The 18,958-nt window shown below is 37.1% G+C and overlaps 1 protein-coding gene across 2 annotated transcripts in view; it reads left to right on the top strand.

The window, feature by feature from the left end:
* Positions 1–8,466, top strand: part of RSRC1 (arginine and serine rich coiled-coil 1) — a 398,933-nt gene extending 390,467 nt beyond the window's left edge. Inside the window, exons 8-10 of one of the 2 annotated variants that reach the window (XM_065943091.1) lie at positions 548–654; positions 7,481–7,633; positions 8,279–8,466. In XM_065943091.1, the coding sequence (XP_065799163.1) occupies positions 548–654; positions 7,481–7,633; positions 8,279–8,371 (353 nt within the window). In that variant the 3' untranslated portion in view covers positions 8,372–8,466. Of the gene's footprint in view, positions 1–547; positions 655–7,465; positions 7,634–8,278 lie in introns of both variants that reach the window. The other variant, XM_065943089.1, reaches the window with a different exon arrangement.
* The last annotated feature ends 10,492 nt before the right edge of the window (positions 8,467–18,958 follow it).

The following is an 18,958-nucleotide window of genomic DNA, read 5'->3' as shown; positions in this document are numbered from 1 at the left end:
TGTCTTGCCTGGAGAACCCCGGGACGGGGGAGCCTGGCGGGCCACAGTTCACGGGGTCACACAGGGCCGGACACGACTGAAGCGACTCAGCAGCAGCAGCAGCATGATGCCGTGTTGTCGTTCAGCCACTCAGTCTTGTCTGGCTTTACAGCCCCATGGAAGGGAAACCCATTGATAGATTAAATAAGAATAAGAAAATTAATATATAATTAATTAAAATCAACATATAATTAATGTAAATATAATTATAGATCATTATACCGGAGGCTTCCCTGGTAGCTCAGTCAGTAAAGAATCTGCCTGCAGTGCGTGAGACCTGGGTTCGATCCCTGTGTCAGGAAGATCCCTTGTAGAAGGAACATTCTATTTGTGGATCTATAGGGGTAAAATGTTTCTATTATAACTTAACCATAAAGTCTTTTTTTTAATACAGTTAAATTTCGTAAGTCATAATATTACTTCATAGAAGGAACATTGTTTAGGTATATATAATGCTGCTAACGAGCTTACACATCAAAATACATTGACATTATATGCTCTCTTTTAGACCAAACCACCCTGGTAGAACAAGTAAAAAGAGTCAAAGAAATTGAAGCCATTGAAAGTGATTCTTTTGTTCAGCAAACATTCAGATCAAGTAAAGAAATCAAAAAGGTAAGTTTTCATCCAGGCGTTATGAATAAGCCTTTACATTCCAACTAAAGAGATGCTTTATTAATGGATTTTACTTAAATATAAGTTCTTCTAGTAGATGAAGTAGGGCAAGAGAGTGTCAGCGTGTTATTGAGAAGAAAAATGAATCAGTGAGAATCAGTTTGTTGAAATTGTTAAAAAAAAAAAACCTGTAAAAATGTTTCTGATGGTAATTTTTTTTTAATTCACCAAGAAGACAAAGTAGAATGTTAACATGACAATTCTATAACAGAAATGTGCATTTTGTGAACATACATCATTTTCTTTTCAAATGGGTCCATCTGCTTTTTGAATTGACATTGGTAGAGATAAGTTAGAAAAGAACTTTAACAATAAAATTATTGCCCAAATAGTAACGTATATCTATCTATACTCTTTGTCTATATATATATATATACATATATATATATATATCACTTACTCAACTCTAATAAAAGGAGCTTTCGTTGACATTGTATTTCTGTTGAGTATTTGATATATTCTTTCAATCATTATCAGGATTATTTTTTGGAATTTGTGTTTCTTTAGGAAGAAAAGGCTGTGAAATACATGTATTCTTTAATATCACACATATAATGAAGATGTGGTATAGTTACTATTTATTAAAAAATATTCTGTATCTGTAGATATGTTAATGACTCTGTGTATGGCATTCTACTAATGAATGTATTGGATTGGCCAAAAAGTTCATTCAGATTCATCTGTAAGATGGTACAGGAAACCCAAATGAACTTTTTGGCCAACCCAACATCATAATTCATTCATTTTGTTTCCTCTGATAAGTAGATATTAAATAGTTGTAAGTTTGAAGGTATTATATATGTGTTTGTGAATATCCATTATTATCACCTGAGGATAAATTTTTCAAGATGGAGTTATCTGTTAAAGGTTAATACTGTTTATTTTCATACCTGTTCCCAAAGTCATTCTCCCAAAATACTGTATCAGTTCAAATTCCACCCCAAAGTACAGGGAGAAGAGTGCCTCTCACACCCTGGTTAACACCTAACTTTTTAAGACCTTGTCAGACTTCTTCATGTTTACTGACCTAAAAGGTAAAAATTGACCTTTTGCTGTTCTGTTAGCATTTCTTTTGTTGTTAGTGAGATGGATGGCTTTTCAGTTACCATATATATTTCTAAATGATTCATTCTGGAGACATGAACTGAGCATGTGCAAGATGCCAGGATGCACTAGACAACCTTGGTTAGTTCATGCCCCTGCCCTGTTATTTTGCTGATTTCGTTTGAATATTTTTAGTTTGCCAGCACAATCTCTGAAGAAAAAGGAGCTGTGAAATACACATTCATAAATATAATTGCCCATTTTATTTAATATCTTACTTGTACATGTTGTGAGGTCATTCACTTGTCCGAGTAGAATTGTAATTTATTTTGAAGTTGACTTCAGTAGTATTTGTTTTCCAGAGTTCACCTTGACTTCCCAGTTCTCACTGGACACACTTAAGATAAACTAGTATTTTCTTTCTGTGGAAATACTTACTCCTCTGTGGTTAATACACTGAGTTTTCTTCTAAATAACTTTTTCCCATTTGGTATTAATTATTAATATAATAAATTTATTTGCAGTTCTGTTCCTCTCTTCCAAGATAACAGCAGTTCTTCCAGTAACTAGTAAAATTGACAGTGATTGAGGAAATTGATCCAAATCCTGTTTAATATAGTGGAAAGAGCATGAACTTTGGACTCAAGATCTGACTTGGAACTTAACTTTTACATATCCTACCATGATTTATGATCTAGAGCAAACCTCAACCTCTTTCTAAGCCTCTGCTTCCAAATTCATAACATTAAACTAATAATATCTACTTTCTAGAGTAATTGAGGATTAAATATAATGATTATCAAATATCTAACATGTTTCTTAATCCATTAAATGTTTATTTTTTAAATACAGACTAGCATCTAAATTATTTGATATCTAAGTACATTTTATATTCTAAGTATGTATAGTGTATACAAAACTTGAAAACGTCTACTGTAGGTATTCAATCTGTCTGAAGTATAAACCTTACTTCATTTATGTTTCTCTGATATGCCTCTTACTTTCCCTGAGTCTCCTTGCTCACAACTCAGAGTCCTTGCTGATAAACACAGAAATTCTTTAGAATTTCTTAAAAGACTTCTGAAATGTATAAATGTAATAATATCTATATATTTTAATTTCAGGATTAGTATTTTTTCTACCTTGTTATATTCCTGAGAAAAGTTTTAAAATATTATTTCCTATGGTTATTAATCTCAAGATAACTGATTAAATCCAAGAGAAATACTGTTCTTCCCAAATTGTAACAAACTCTTTGTGTGGTTAAATGGGCTTCCTATGAAAGCAATATAAAGGAGTGTCACCCACCTCTCTCATCAAAGGGACCACCGTTATTAATTATTTTAATAATTAGCTTTTGTTTGCTTTAGTTTTTAGTGCTGAGTTGGAATTTACTCTGTTTCAATATGGCTTTTCTTATACTTCCAACTCAGATGCCACAGGTAAGAATCAAGAGGACAAGGATGGACCCCTGGGGGTCTCTTCATTTTGTAAGCAACCTTAATAAATCTGTGTGAGGGAAACCCACCTTCTGTCTCAACTATCTTTTAAAAAGAAGTTCCCCTTAACAAAAATTCATAGAAAGATATAAAATTAGAACAGGCTAGCTTTTGGTTGGATAAGAATGACAGAGAAGCAGAAGCAGCCTCAAAATATTAATCCAGCACTGTGAGTTGAGCCACTTAGAAATATGTTTAGTTCAAATATTTTACCACTAATTTTATTTATTTCGTCTAAAACTAAAACTAGATTACAATAAATCTTGCATTTAGCAATTAAGAAGCAGTGGTCAAAAGCATGAGATGGAGAGTCAGACCTGGACCCACATTCTGATTCTGCCATTTGCTGACTGTATCCTTCAGCTATGTAATAGTTTCATTACACCCTGAGTCTCTTCTCTTAAAATGGGGATAATACCTGTGGCAGAGGTTTTTATGAGAATGAGCAAAATATTTACATAAAACAGCTAGCCACATGCCTGGCATATATAAGTATTCAAGAAATGAAAGGTGTTGCCAAGCCTCATCTTCCTCCTGCTAGTCCACCTTCTCCTCTCACTGAAGAACAAGCGTTGGATGTGTGTGCGACTTCCTTCAGAGTGATTTTAGATACAAAAATTTCCGTTTTAGTTCTGCCAGAGATTGTTTTATGTAATTTTTTATGTTCTCTAGACCTAAAATTCTCCTAACTCGAGGCTTGGTGATCTACTGTATTACCAAGCAAAGAGTTTTAAAATTACTTTACATAGTAATTTACTGGTTTCATGTATAGACATCAACTTTGAACCAGTTTATTTCGATACAGCCATTTGGAAATGTTAAAGCACTAAGCAAGTGGTATAAAACAAATGTTGTATCTTAGCCCCACTTTTTAACATATATTTAAATAACTTAACTAAAATAATGATTGCCGTTATAATGGCTACCATTATACTAGACATTTAACTTTTGTAATTTAACTAGTATCCTAGTAACATTTATAACTGAGATTCAGCAAATTTTATAATGCATAGTTAAATCTAACAAATGATTGAAAGCAGCATCCAAACCAAATTTGTCCAACACCACAATCCACTTTTTTCTTACAGATTAAATGTCTCTCATAATTGTAACTCAATGCATATTCCCTGCTAAGGTATAAAGAAATCATGCCTTGAAGTGACCCTAACAGGGGACTATGCTAAAAAGCCTCAGAAGATGGCAGTTACCTTGGTAAATGTACAGTAAGCTAATAAAATATTAGCTATCCAACCCTGGACTTGTATTAGTCGTCGCATATCAAAATCATCAGCAGAACAATGATGGGCCAGCAAAGCATAAATTCGCCCTGGACTGTAATATAAAGCAGTGGGCCAATTTATTAGTTTAGAAAGTGATATCCTTCCATTTTCTAAAATGTCTGTGTCTGCAATATGAGGTAAAGATTCAGGATGTCCAAGAAGATGAATTATTTATCAGGAGATGACTTAGCAAAGGGAGGTAAATTATCTAGAGGACCATTTTACCCAGGTCATGGGGAGATCTTATGGGCTATCCTTTTCTTGAAAATTAAATTATGACCCAAGTTTCAACATCCTGGACAATTCTACACACATTGGTATAAAATTTGTATCTCTAAAGAAGGCTTTTGTATAACCTAAGGACCCCTTCCATTGGTAGAGTCTTCAGCTGTATAAATTCCACTAATTTAGCTAGGGAGATGTTACCAAAAATGTGACATGCTAGATGATGTGTCTCCTGCAACACATTGATTTAACTAGTTTTAACTCTCTACCATCCTATTTCTCTAATGTGAGTAGATAGATAATCTGATAGTTCCCGATATATCATCAACTTGAGGAACCAAGATGCAACTTGTTTTCAGACTGCTCTCACAGATAAGCTTATCATCAGTTATTCAGTCCTAACATTGTTGTATTTGGCCAATATCCACCAGTGTTCAAAAAGGGTACCTAAGTAAGCAGCGTGGTCATTTGTTCTTTACTTATAAAGTGCATATTAAAGCAAATTGTTCCATACTGAACCACCAGGTGGCAGTGCTACTTAGAGCCAGATGTTTGATCATGGCGCATTGAGGGTTTTTTAAAAGTCAAATTTTCTCCAAAACAGCTTTCCTCACTTAAAGAAGCAATGAATCATTTTCCTCATGCATTTTTCAATTAATCATTATTAAATAATAACTTCTATGTTCTGATTCTAACCATTGAGAACTTTATGTTTTCTTTATATACCTTATGTGTATTTAAGCACTTTTCGAAGAAAACTGATGTACTGTGTAGGTAAAAACAAAATCAGATTACTTGATTTTTATAATAGAATGTTATCTCTGCCACCTGAATATGTGCAGTCCGCATCTTTGGCAACTAGAATAACAACACTTCACAATTTTTCAAGGTTGTTCAATATGGACAGCCAGTCTCCTAGCTGAACCCTGTCATAGCCTGGCCTAGGTTATGCAGAACAGTATGCCCACTTCAGTATTTTTGCCTGGAGAATTCCATGGACAGAGGAGCCTGGCAGGCTATAGCCCATGGAATCGCAGAGTCAGACATGACTGAAGTGATTTGGCATGCACATACACATACTCTTTTATTCCCTGTATGGCAGCACATAATTTTAAAAAATTGTGTCTTGGACCTCACTGGGCTAGTATACTTCCCCACTTCCCTCTGTGCAGAATACGGGGTTTTCCTGTTACATGTCTTCAGTTTTATAAAAAGTCAGTGTAATATCACTTAGGGCTGTGAGTCTTCTATGACCAGTATTTTGGAGATGTAGTCAAGTTTGAGGTCAGGGGAAAAAAATATATTGGCTGCAAAATAACAGAAAAAAACTTCCAAATCAAATTTACCGAATATTTCTTTAAACATCTCTATTGTAACTTGTTACAATTTGTGTTTATATATATATTTTGGTATTTTTTTGTTAGAGATCTGTCACCCCATCAGCAAAACGTCATCTTCAGTTTGGACAGGGAACATGTCTTCCCACTCTTCTAGCACTCCCCTATCATCCTAGTGCTGGGTACACCCTGGCGCTGGTGTGCCCGGTGCTAAGCAATTAGTACTGCTTAGTAAGTACTAGTTAAACAGACGAATCTCCAACTCTGAGATCTCTAATAAAGGATTAACTAATTCATGCATGTTTCGTTTTCTAGATGTTTTTCCCAGTGACATCTGTTTTACACTTCATTCAGAAAAGTAGATGTTCAGAAGTAGGAAAGTCAACAAAACATGGAAATTGAAAAGCTATAGATTTAGAATGATGGGTGTAGAAAAAAAAAGGCTAGTCAATCATCTAGAGTTTTTTAATTTTAACTTTTAATTCCAACTTCTTATCTAGCTTATCTCATCATTCGTTTCATATTATCCCTGCAGCCTTGCTGTTAATTAGGCACTTCCCTGACCTTCTCTTCCCTCAGGGAAGGAGATGTTGAAATTAACCTGAGTAGCCCTGCACTCTTGGTTCTTTCCAAGCAGGCACAATGATTTATTCGTCTTTTGTCCCTGGTACTGAGCACAGTATACCTGGCCTATAAGATTTTATACAGTGGAATAGGATTCAACCACAAACAGGAATGAAATACTGATACTCATGTTGAATGAAAGAAGCCAGTCACACACACACAAAAAAAACACATATTGTATGATTCTTTTTATATAAAATGTGCAGAATAGACAAATCCATAAAGACAGAAAGTAAATGAGTGGTTGCCTAGGGATGTCAGAGTTGGGGAGAAATGGGGAGCAGTGACTGCTAATGGGTATGTGTTTTTTTAGGAGGATTATACAAATGTTCTTAAGTTGTTTGGAGTGATAGTTTCAGAATTCTGCTGATGTAATAAAAGCAATATGAATTGTGATATGAAATTATATTTCAGTAAGGCAGTTATTTAAGAAATAGTAATAAAAATCTTTAGATTTGCTTTTTATACCTAAAGAGACCAGCTCAATGGAGATTTGTTGCCCACTTGTTTGGATTAATAGAATTTACATATGTGTAATGTATATATTTTTTCAATAGTATAGACTCATAAGTACAAATTTCTTAAGAAAAGATATTGATTGTAAGAATAACATTTTCACAATTTTTTCTGTATTTGTTTGCTTGTTTGAGGAATAGTCTGTTATTCAGTATCCTAGGGCCATGTTGCAGTTAGTATCATCTCAAAGGATGCCAGTTGAGCAATTATTATTCAAAATCTCAAGTGTTTTATGTTTCAGTCAGTGGAAGCTAGTGAAGTGAAGCATGCAGCAGCCACGTCAGGACCAGCATCAGTGGTGGCTGACCCGCCGAGTAATGAGAAGGAAATAGACCCAGGCAGCATCCCTACTGCCATCAAGTACCAAGATGACAATTCTCTGGCTCATCCAAATGTAAGACCCTTAAGCCTTAAGAACGTCAGCTTAAGTCTAGTTCACCGAAGTTAATTCAGACTGCTGTTCTTTTGGGCTGGTGACAAGAAGACTATTGGAGGAAATGGATTCACATGTTCATATTTGCCAAAAATAAGACAGCTCACCCCCATCCCTTAGAGCTGTTACCAGTATTTGAATCTGGTTTGGGCCACCCTATGTTACCTGATTTCTAGAAGATTCTTTATGTGGCTAAGAAAAATTGACAAAAAAGAAGAGTTTTGTTTCGTTTTTTCATCTGGCACTAAAAGATCTAATTCTGGCTCTGCTCCAGCTGGTTTATTGACTGTGGGCATGTCATTAATGTCATATTGTGCTGTCTTCTGTGAATTAGGGTCACACCACTCTGTCTCTCAGAAAGTTTGTAGGAAATAAATTTTACAAAATGTTATGTAAAATTGCTAATGATTTTTATATTAGTCCTTTTATTCACTTTCCAAGGGTTATTCCAAATAGATGATCTTCAGTTAAGAAGTCATCAAGAGTTAAGTAGTATCTAAATCTTGTGCTGAAGGATGTCTTGTATAAAGATGATTTGTAAGATCAAATCCAAGTTATTCAGCAAACAATGATATTTTTCTTCTGTCTTTTTTTTTCTCATTTCAGTTATTTATTGAGAAAGCTGATGCTGAGGAAAAATGGTTCAAGAGATTAATCGCTCTCCGACAAGAAAGGCTAATGGGCAGTCCTGTGGCCTAAAGTAATATTCATGTGGTTGAATTAACAGTAACATTGGAAATTTAGGTTTTTAAGTCCTAGTATTAACTTTTTACTCTTAAAAATAATTTAGCTGATTATATAAAAAGGGTAATCTCATTTCATTCTTTTCTCATGTAGGCTCTACTAGTTGTTGATTTGAACTTAATCAAACATTGTGAATATTGAAACTAGTATGAAGTTTAAGAATGCATGAAAATGTCATACTGTTAATAAAGCTAATCCTAGAAGTATTCGTATTAAAATAAATGGTACACAATTGTGTTTCTGAGTACAATTTGAAAAATATCAGGTTACTGTTTAAGACACAATTTTGATTAGTCATGAATAAAAAGAATCAAACTATATGCTGTAAGTATGAGATTTCATCTTCCATGTATTTAAAAACCATTTGGAATGTTTTATTTCACCTTACTGCAAAATGTTAAGACAATAACAAGCACTGTAAACAGTCTAAGCAGAATGAGCCATGCTAATCTTAGAGGAATAATACGTTTGGTGAAAAATCTACTTGAAAATTAAATAAATTGATGGTTTGTTTGCTTTGAGATCAGTTTTTACTAGGTGCTTTTTTGGAACATGTTAGCAGTTCTCAGCTCCTTCTTTTGAAAATTACCAGTTCACGCTAGACCTAACCAGTTGGCCAAATATTCATCATGGAGAATCATTTCTGACAAAATTGGTAAGAGCTCTCACTTCAGCCTTACTTAACCAACTGCTGTATACTTCAGAAGAAGCCAGCTAATTGTAATTTTGATAAAGCTATCTGTCATTGTAGAATGCCTTTCTCTGGTGGCTGAATGAAAATCAGCTATGCATTCCATACTGAACATGCCAGAGATAAAGGCTTTTAGGCCTGTCTTACAAACTAGTTTTCAACAGCTGACATGAATATTTCCCTTTTCTATTCTGCTCAATTTTATATCTGTGAAGACTGTAGCTCAGAACACAGACTAAGCATGAAAAGTTCTTGTGCTCAGACTACCAATATATAGGACATTTTGATGCTGTCTTTTTATATTTCTGAAACTGCTAAAATTGTAATCCCTGTTAAAAATGAAAACTCTAAATAACTTAGAATCAATTGCAAAAGGGTTGGAAACAAACTGCTTTCCATACAAACATGTTTCCATATTCTCAATATATACTAGTGGATATTTTTCCTTAGTTATAAGTAAACTGCCCAGTATGAACTCAGGTTTGTGTGATTTTTAACATACACAAATGTTTAGTGACTTTAAAAAGGGACCACAGTTACTGAATAATTTTATATTTCATTATTCAGTTCAGTTCAGTCGCTCAGTCGTGTCCAACTCTTTGCGACCCCATGAATCGCAGCACGCCAGGCCTCCCTGTCCATCACCAACTCCCGGAGTTTACTCAAACTCATGCCTATCGAGTCGGCGATGCCATGCAGCCATCTCATCCTCTGTTGTCCCTTTCTCTTCCTGCCCCCAATCCCTCCCAGCATCAGGGTCTTTTCCAACGAGTCAACTCTTCACATGAGGTGGCCAAAGTATTGGAGTTTCAGCTTCAGCATCAGTCCTTCCAGTGAACACCCAGGACTGATCTCCTTTAGGATGGACTGGTTGGATCTCCTTGCAGTTCAAGGGACTCTCAAGAGTCTTCTCCAACACCACAGTTCAAAAGCATCAATTCTTTGGCGCTCAGCTTTCTTCACAGTCCAGCTCTCACCTCCATATATGACCATTGGAGAAACCATAGCCTTGACCAGACAGGCCTTTGTTGGCAAAGTAATGTCTCTGCTTTTTAATATGCCTCCCTAGTTAGGAGGAAGCAAATATCCAAGGATATGAGAAGAGAGCACCTACTTCTCTTCAGCATCCCAGTGGGTGAAATGAGGATACTAATAGCAGGCCTGCCTACTTTGATTTTTCAGTAAAGTAACACAAAAGAAAGCTCTTGATAGAAAAAGTGTACTATTTATGCCAAGGGAGCGTTTTGGCATGGTGGCCCATCTTAATGAAATATGGACCAAATGGTTGCATGTGTAATTATTTGAGAAGCTACACCCCAGCTTCAGTGTACTCCTTGTGTCTGTGCTTGAACTGCCTTGGCCTGTAGACTCCAACTTTGTCCCTGGATTTTCCTGACCTCCCTCTCTGCCAAGACCACAAGAAGCACCAAATGCTCTGCAGTTAGTAACCTACTATCTGCTTACTCGAGGAATCTCAGGTCGTCTTCAGTCAGATTTACCCACTTACTCATTAACATTTTTCTAACTACCTAGTTTTTGCTGGACAGGGTAAGGGTGATTGGGTATACATGGCGACTCCAATGGGGATCCCGCCTTCAGGAGGTTTAGTTATGAAGCCTAGACATATGTATGACATAAAAGATATAGTATTTAGTGACAGGGTGAGGACATGGTTACAAAGAAGAAAGTTAGAAAATTAAGGAAGACTTCATGGGTGAGATCACAGCTAAATGGAGACGTGAAGTGTGAAAAGCCCCTGGAGCCACAGGATCTCTCAGCCATCCACTTCCATCTTCCTGATAGCTGGAAACTATTGCACTTCCAACCCTGGGAAGAGTCCCTCATGTAAAAGACCCAAATGGCCTTTTCCTCTCCATCTTATTAAAAATGGAGGCAAAATCTTAGGTTCCTGGTTACCCTCTGGCTTTCTCTGATCGTTGCTTCCTTTTGGTGGAGAATCAGAGGAGTAAACCAATTTGGCCGCTGTCTTATATCACCACCATGCTTGAATGAAACGTGCAATGGTAGTTGACAGAGACTTTCAATACTTCTGAGAATGAATTACATCTGCCAATAAGGCTTGCACAGCCATGGGGACCCCTGTGTGTTCCCTAATCCTGTTTGGTTTTCCAGCGTGTATTGTAAGAGAGGACATTGTTTTGGAATGAAATTATACAATTCATTTGCATATGGTTAAACCCCTTGCCAGACTTCCCTTTGGTTTAGATATCAAGTGAAAGTCTTTAAGTGAGCAGCTAAAATAGTAACAAAAGCTAGAAATGAAACGAGACACTGGACATTTTTGGTCACTAAACTATGGATGAATTGATCTGGAACTCTTATACCCATGTTACTCCTTCCTTCCCCCCACCCCACCCCGCTACCCCAAAATTCTTTGTGAGTGTGACAAAAGAGCTTTTGAACCATCTCTTGGCCATTACTCAATAGATTCAGCACTTGTATTATTTAAAAAACCTTTAAATGCCATTTTTTAAATGTAACCCTACTTATTACTCTTTGGAACTTCCTTATGGAATAATAGAAAAGCAAGTCATCTTAATAAGAAGACATCTGAATCTTTACAGAAGAACAGAAATAAAAATGGAGGTAAGAAAGAGCTCTGTGAATTCCCTACTCGTCTTCACTTTTATCATAGAGATGAATGTTGATCAGTATTCTATTTGGTGGAGTTTTTTTTCCAAATCAAAGAAAATGCTCTGTCATCATGTATTTCCAAGTTATTTTTGCTATCATTGATCCTATGATCAAGAATCTAGCCCTTGCCTGACATAATGAAAGCTCTCAGTAAATATTTTTTCAATGAAGGAAAAATGAATTTGCCCATCTGAAATGAGCAGTCTGTTTAACAGTATGGCTATTTGTGTTACTCAGCCTGTTTGGAGCTGAAAATAAATTGGTGTCCAGGTATATACCCAAAAGAACTGAAGGCAGAGTCTTGAAGAGGTATTTGTACAGCCATGGTCATAGCAGCATTATTCATAATAGCCAAAATGTGGAAGCAACCCAAGTATCCAGGGATGGATGAAGTAAAATGTAGCATAAAAGGATGTGTATATATACAATGGAATATTCCTCAACCTTAAAGGGGAAGAATAATATCTGTTGGCCTTTGAACGGACTAACTCCCGCTTGGGCCAGATGCAACAGCACACCTGGACAGTGTTACCTTAAGGGTTTGGGGACAGCCCACACTTGTTTGCCCAGGCCCTGGGAAAGGAACTAAGGGAAATGTGCCTAAAAGAAAGAGCTATTCTACAGTATTTAGACATGTGAATGTATAGTCCCTCCATGGAGGCCTCAGATCAGAACACCATTGAAATTCTTAATTTCCTTGGGACACAGGATGATTGGGTCTCCCAGAAAAAGACACAAAATCTCAAAGCAACAAGTTAAATACATGGGACACATTACACATCCTGGAAGTAGACAACTATGTCCAGATAAAAAATGAACTGTATTAGGCCTAGGCACTCCAAAAACAAAAAGATATCTCTGTACCTTGGGCTTCCCAAGTGGCACTAGTGGTAAAGAACCCGCCTGCCAATGCAGGAGACATAAGAGATGCAGGTTCAATCCCTGGTTCAGGAAGATCCCCTGGAGGAGGGCATGGCAACCCACTCCAGTATTCTTGCCTGGAGAATCCCATGGACAGAGGAGCCTGGCGGGCTGCAGTGCATACTGTCGCAGAGTCAGATATGACTGAAATGACTTAGCACTTAGCATAAGAGGAAGAAAACTGTGCAATCTGCTACAACATTGATGAACCTTGAACACATTATGCTAAGAGAAATAATCCAGTCACAAAAAGACAAATACTATATGATTCTATTTATATGAGTAATTTAAGTCATAAAAGCAGAAAGTATAATGGTGGTTACCAGGGCCTAGCGGGGAGGGGAGATGGGGCTATTCTTTAATGGGAATAGTTTCAGTTTTATAACATGAAAAGGGTTACAGGCATAGATGGATGCACAGCAATGTGAATATGTTTAATAACATTGAACTGTACACTTAAAAATGGGTAAGAGAGTAATTGTGTATACTTTTACAACACCAAAACTATTTAAAAAATTAAAAAGACACAAATTTTATTGCCAAATGAGTCTGGGTTTCTGTGATTTGTATCTCTGCATGTCTCTGAACTGACCAAGGCCTTTGGATATCATGAGAAAATACAGAGTACACAGGGCCTTCTCTGTTGCATTAGAGATGAGCAGCCGTGGGGCCAGAGTTTAAGCCAAGGTCTCACTAGTCTTCACTTGCCCAGACTTTCTTTCTGGTCCAATTTTTAAATTACAGAAATAATATTTTAAGTGATACAGATGTGGTCATTCAGGGTCCCCACATAGATGCTGTGACTGCTCTCCTCGCAAACGATAGGTCTGTTTCAAGAAGTAGACTCTACCAGCATAGTAAGACAACACTTTAAACTCAACAATGTACCATTTTATTTTTAGGTCTTGAACAGCAAAATGATCCTGCAGCAGTGCTAAGAGAGAATGATGAACTGAGTTGACCCTTTCTTCTTCACATCTTGTAACATGGTACTTAGGCTTAAATCCCAGTGTAAAAAACCTAGTATAGTATATGCTCCCTTCATAATCTTTTAAATAATTAACTGCCAAAATCCCACATCTTGAGTAAAATCCATAGCTATAGTTTATCTACCTGTGCCTGTTTTATGAAAATATCATAAGCTTAAAATGGAACTAAAAACAAATAATTGAGAAGTAAATAAATATTTTCCACATACCAGTACAATGGATTGAATGACTATATTAAAGAACAGGTAGATTTTTTAACTGGATTATTTATTTAGCCCCATTGTCGCTTTTTTCTTTCCTCTTTCAGCTGCAGTAAATCTAGATAACTCACTTATTAATAGTTTGAAAAAATACTTTTTTGATAATGTTGTATATTTGAGTCGGCTGCAGTTACCACATGTAGTGGAAACAAGAAGTCATCCAAAGTTATAATCTTCAATAAATATACTTTCTCCATGTTCAAAGTAGATCATTAAAAAGAAATTTTTTAAGTACCATAAAGCATAATTAGCAGCCCAGTCCCTGTGTTATATAATAGCTGTTTCATCTAAAACACCTGGACCTTCAGGAAATAAACATTTTCACATTAACATTTGTTCTCCAACAAGCACTCATGTTTCCCAAGTCATGTGGGCCATTTTCAGCAAAGGTGCTCAGAGACTTTTAACTCACCTTCTTTACAGTTAACTTAATAAGAGAAGGTGACAAATGATTGGTAAATAGGTTAGTATTTGACACGGTCTAGAAAGTCCCAGAGACTCAGTTTCTGTTTGGGGTTCTTGAAGTTCCACTTTCTAAGCATGTTTATCTTGCCATAATAGTGCGATATAACTCCCAAAAGACTTTGTTCAGTTAATTTCTAAATCCCTTTGAAAGGCATTGACACAGACTTTCAGAGAACTTTGAAAGGGTTACAAAACTCTTTCAAAGAATTATCTTATTTTTTGAGAAACCTATTTTAGAATTTATCACAATCCATGATAAAGATCTCTGTTCTTTTACTGACAAACACAGCATAGATTTGAAATGTATTTTTACTTTGGGAATTTAAGATATATTGTTTAAATGTCAATGGGAGATTTGAATATTGACTTCTTTTTTTTAAGATTTTTTAGATGTGGATCATTTTCAAAGTCTTTTGAATTTGATACAATGTTGCTTTTAAGTTTTGGGTGGTGGTTTTTTGTTTTTGTTTTCATTTTGACCAGGAGCATGTGGGATCTCATCTCCCCGACCCCTCCCTGGCCAGGGATCAAACCCACACCTCCTGCGTTGGAAGTCAAAGTCTTAACCACTTGACTATCAGGGAAGTTCCTGAATGTTGGATTCTAGTTCAGATGTGGAATTTGTAAATTAAATATAAGCGGCCACCATTTTACTAAACTAATTCTCTTTCTGCTAAGTACTTCAAAATGTTCTCAATATTCATTTATATCTTTTTCTATAAATTATATAATTTATACCAGCTAGCAAATGATCACATAATTTATTAAATGTGATCATTTGCTAGAAAAAAAATACATAAAATGGATATTTATATCAAGAATTAAGCTTTTTGTTAAGTGATATCTTACACACTTTTGTGATTTGGGGTTTTTTTTTCATTGAAAAATACCAACAGAACACAAAAGGAAAGCCATCCATATAGAACCAGTTTCTGAATGTAAACATATCTGTGCCTCTTGGTCAGCTGCCTTGTCTCTCCCTACCTAGTGACCGTTATTTTTTTTCTCTTTTTTTTTTTAATTTTTAAATTTATTTTTAATTAGAGGATAATTTCTTTACAAAATTGTGCTGGCTTCCGCCATGTGTCAACATGAACCAGCCATAGGTACACGTATGTCCCCACCCTCTTGAATGCCGCGCCCACCTCCCGCCCCGTGCCTCCCCTCTAGGCCGTCACAGAACATCTGACGACCATTACACCGGGAGAAAAAGTCCTCGCAGCCTAGCCCTGTGCTTAAACAAACGCATTTCTATTGAGATATTGACACATGGGCTCTCTTTCTGAACCAGGAAAACGGATTTGTCTGTAATTTTTTTTCCAGGATCATATGCTTTAGATAACTTTCCAGAGCAGTCCACCTACACCTCAATCTTTTTAACAGCTGTGTCGATTCCTAAAAGTGGAATTGCTGAGCCATAAACCAGTAAATAACAACAACAGTAAGTGAACTTTCAAAGTGGACAATTTTATGCAAATCGTTATCTCAATCTGTTCTTCGAATCACTTATGAATTAAAAAGTCAGTTTATAATAAGGAGACATTGTATATAGTTCATTCTCTCCATCGCTCATTCTGATTCATTCTTCACTTTTTTTCTTTTTTTCTCTGCAGTGTCCCAGGAAGCTGGCCTTTACAGGCTGAATCACCCAGTTTTCCTTGCCCTCTGGCTTCTGAGCAGGTTCAGGCAATAGCAAGCTCTAACAGGAAGTCACAGGAAGGGAGAGAGAATTGGGTCTCCATACCCTGCTGTTTCTGCTGTGGCTGCTTTCCTAAGGCTACAATTCCTGCAGTCTCACTCCTCAAGGATACAGCTGTCACCTTGTTACAAGTTCAGCTTCCTCCCTGCCCCCTGTGACCTGGAGACTGGTGTCAGTCCCTGATTGACTCCTGTAACCCTATTCACATCTCTGTATATCATGCCTTCATTAAACTCTTTTGAGCATGTCCTTTGTTTCCTGCTGGGACCAAAGCTGATAAAATTATTTGAAAAGGCAGTGCATCAATTAGGATTAATTAAGTACACCAATTAGTTTTGCCTTCATACACAATGACAACAGTTAACAACAAACAGTGGCTTAAATTTAAAAAAAAAAAAAAAAAACATTTATTTCTCTCTCGAGGGAGACACATTGAAAGGCAGGTATGGTGGCTTCAAATGGGAAGAACCCTGGCTCTTGTTCTAACCTCCTCCTCTCTGTCGGTGACTTCCACAGTGTGGTTCAGTACAGCCCCAGCCATCATCTTCACATCCCACGGCCCACATTCCAGGCAGTGTGAAGGATATACTTACTCCCTTTCTTTTAAGAAGACTCAGAAGTTGAAAATAAAGGAAACTTGGAAGCCTATACCTCATCCACTAGAACTTAATCAGCCGACAACTCCCCTGTCACAAGAGAGATTAAGAAATCTCCTTTAACAATATGGAAAATCCTAGAGAAATCCAGCTACATAGCACATCTACACACTCAAAATTCTGCTTATTCAGAAAATAGTTCCATCAGATGCTACTGACTGGCATACTCTTTTTTTTTTAATTGAAGGATAATTGCTTTATAATATTCTGCTGATATTTGCCATACAACAACATGAATCCACCAGAAGTATACATATGTCCCCTCCCTCCTGAGCCTTCCTCCCCGCTTCCATCCTACCCCACTCCTCTAGGTTGTCACAGAGCACAGGATGGAGCTCCCTGCATCATGCAGCAAATTCCCACTGGTTATCTGTCTTATATAGGGTAATGTATATATTTCAAAGCTTCTCTCTCACTTCATCCCACCCTCCCCTCCCCCTACTGCGTCCACAAGTCTGTTCTGTCTGCGTCTCTACTGCTGCCCTGCAAAAGATTCATCAGTACCATTTTTCTAGGTTCCATCTATATGTGTTAATATATGATATTTGTTTTTCTCTTTCTGACTTAACTTCACTCTGTATAGCATGCTCTAGGTGGATGAACCTAGGGCATATTCCTTTGTCCAGCTCTCCAAAAGCTACTCAACAAGCAATCTTTTCATGAAGATACATTAAGCTGTGACAGTGCAAACACTTCAAACACGAAGTGAGTGGCATCTCAACTCTGAGATTCCTAATCACCATTGCTCCTCAGCTCTCTCTTCCAGACTAACACTAGTCAGTGAAGACTGGTTCTCTGAGCCCGAATGTATCTGATTTGGAGAGGTCTAGCATGAACGTTTCAGCTTGACTATGTCAAAATGATATGATTATCTTGAGGTGAGGCCTCAGGGAAAAAGAGGCACCGAATTATCAATTTAACCCATGGTCATAATCACCTCCTTTCCCATTTAGGTAGTTTCCATGTCTATTCAACTTTTTCTCCTTTAAACGAAAAAAAAAGAACCTTTTGTTCATCTTTGGTTGTAAAGCACATGGAAAATGCTCAATTCAATTTTAGTTCTGCAGTTATCAGCCAACCTTTTGTTAATGATTTCTATCTACCCCAGCAGGGTCTTCCTGTCAACAGATAATTTAATTTACTAAAAATTTAATTAACAAGGTACATGATCTCAGGTGAGTGAAACAATAAATTTGGATTTTTTTCAGCTCTAGCTCCTGAAAAGTCAAGCAAAACTATATAAGATAAACGAGAGGCATAGTCTGGCTCGCTCAGTCTTAGAAGAAAAGGTGGAGAAGGGGACTGCCAGTGCTTCAGCTCTTCCCAGGTCAATGTATTAAGGCTCTAGAAATTAGGATCAGAAATCCCAACTAGGAATAGAGGTACATTTACCTGGAGCATGTCTGGGAGCCGGGTTAGCCAACAGGAAGGGGCAGAGAGAGAGATAAGAATCTTAACCCCAACACATCAGCAACAGGTAACAATATGTAATAGAATATTTGTTACCTGCTGTGATGACTTTGAAGCATGTCTTCAAATTCTTTGACACCTCTCATTGAGGGGTGGGGGTCTATATCCCCTTTCTGGAATCTAGGTCAATCTTAGTGACTTGCTTTTAACCAACAGAATGTATCAGAAGTGACACAGCATAACTTGCAAGACTAATTCATGAAAGGCTTATGCCTAGTTCACTTGGGGTGCTCACCCCAGAGCCCCGAGCTGCCATAGAGCATGACCAATGACTCAGGGGTGGCCATGTCCCAAGAAAACCCAGGCCATAGGGAGGGTCTACATTGTTGGTGTTCTGGTGTTCAGTTCCAGCTGAAGTTCCAGCCAACAACCAGCGAGTATAGACTCCTCCAGCCACAGGCCCCTCTAGCTGAGGCTCTACAGGCAAGTCATCTTCATTTCCTAGGCTATACTCCTTACCCACGGCATCTGTGAGCATAATAAAACGTCACCCCATACCACAAGGTTTGGGGGTGGTTTGTTACACACCTAGAGCAACCAGAACACCAACCCTATAGAGTCACTGAAAACTTGGTTAAACCATACACGGGACAAACACTAATGTTTATGTGGAGGTCTCCTGAAAGCTGGGTGATTGCCTCTGTTAGCAGAGAAGCTGTGTGGTGTATTATCATGAGCTATAGAGTTAAACCTCTTGTCTCCTAAGCATTTATTCCATATCTAATAAACAAATAAT

Source organism: Muntiacus reevesi, chromosome 8, assembly GCF_963930625.1.
Source record: "Muntiacus reevesi chromosome 8, mMunRee1.1, whole genome shotgun sequence".
Classification (NCBI taxonomy): domain Eukaryota; kingdom Metazoa; phylum Chordata; class Mammalia; order Artiodactyla; family Cervidae; genus Muntiacus; species Muntiacus reevesi.
Note: the sequence above shows the minus strand (reverse complement) of the source record. Positions and strands in the feature narration are given on the sequence as shown.